At 44.8% G+C, this 1,202-nt stretch overlaps 1 protein-coding gene across 1 annotated transcript; it reads left to right on the top strand.

Moving 5' to 3' along the window:
- Positions 1–70: 70 nt before the first annotated feature.
- On the top strand, positions 71–1,191 carry LOC111656379 (target of rapamycin complex subunit lst8-like; the record flags this gene model as incomplete). Its single annotated transcript, XM_023408079.2, has 5 exons — positions 71–233; positions 317–392; positions 532–684; positions 779–903; positions 1,028–1,191. Coding segments are annotated over 5 exons (681 nt in total), but the record flags the coding sequence as incomplete, so codon positions are not given.
- Between the last annotated feature and the right edge of the window lie 11 nt (positions 1,192–1,202).

Genomic DNA, 1,202 nt, shown 5'->3' with positions numbered 1-1,202 from the left:
TCATGCTGGGACTGCAAAATTAAACTCATCTCTGCTATATTTCACATTAAGTTTGCACTCTGCTTTCTAGGTTATCAGCACATCCGCATGTACGACCTGAATTCCAACAACCCCAACCCGGTGATCAACTATGACGGAGTTAGCAAGAACATCACGTCTGTGGGCTTTCATGAAGATGGACGCTGGATGTACACAGGAGGAGAGGACTGCATGGCTCGCATCTGGGATCTGAGGTACTGCAGGGCAAGCTCACCGACCTGTGTTATATTTACTTTGTGATCAACAAACTAAACTTTTATCCTTGCTCCTCTTACAGGTCAAGAAATCTGCAGTGTCAGAGGATTTTCCAAGTCAATGCTCCAATCAACTGTGTGTGCCTGCACCCTAACCAGGTAAGTGGTTTATTAATATTGGTTGCTTGTTATTTTGGTGGTGCAAGATATGTCTGTTTAATCTAATGTTACTGTAGGTCAATTACAGTGTGTGCTTACTGCCTGCAAATGTCAGTAAACGATCAGTATTGTTTTTCAGGCAGAGCTGATTGTTGGAGACCAGAGTGGAGTGATTCATATCTGGGATCTGAAGACTGACCACAATGAACAGCTGATTCCTGAGCCAGAGGTCTCAATCAACTCAGTTCACATTGACCCAGATGCAAGTTACATGGCAGCAGTCAACAGCTCGGTCGGTACCCAAACAGTCTGGAAAGCGCCGATACTGTGTTGAGTGTTAAGTTAAATTCTACGACTAAAACAGCCTCCTTTGTTCTCCTTGACAGGGAAACTGTTATGTGTGGAACCTCGCTGGAGGCATTGGAGATGAAGTGACTCAGCTCATTCCCAAAACTAAGATCCCTGCCCACAACCGCTACTCTCTCCGCTGCAAGTTCAGCCCTGATTCAACGTGAGTGACCTTCTCCTCTACAAAACCTAATCTGTCCAATAACAAATAATGCTACTGTAGCTTGGAAAACGTACAGTTTTGAAGTTGAAGATAATGACTTTTTTGTGTCTGTTGTCATCTGCAGACTTTTGGCCACCTGCTCAGCAGATCAGACCTGTAAAATCTGGAGAACGACCAACTTCTCACTTATGACTGAACTCAGCATCAAGAGCAACAATCCTGGAGAGACGTCGAGAGGTTGGATGTGGGACTGTGCCTTCTCTGGAGACTCCCAGTATATTGTAACTGGTCAGTACATG

This window comes from Seriola lalandi, unplaced genomic scaffold (genome assembly GCF_002814215.2).
Source record: "Seriola lalandi dorsalis isolate HSWRI2012SDOR001 ecotype SW California unplaced genomic scaffold, Sedor1 jcf7180001976280, whole genome shotgun sequence".
NCBI lineage: Eukaryota > Metazoa > Chordata > Actinopteri > Carangiformes > Carangidae > Seriola > Seriola lalandi.
Note: the sequence above shows the minus strand (reverse complement) of the source record. Positions and strands in the feature narration are given on the sequence as shown.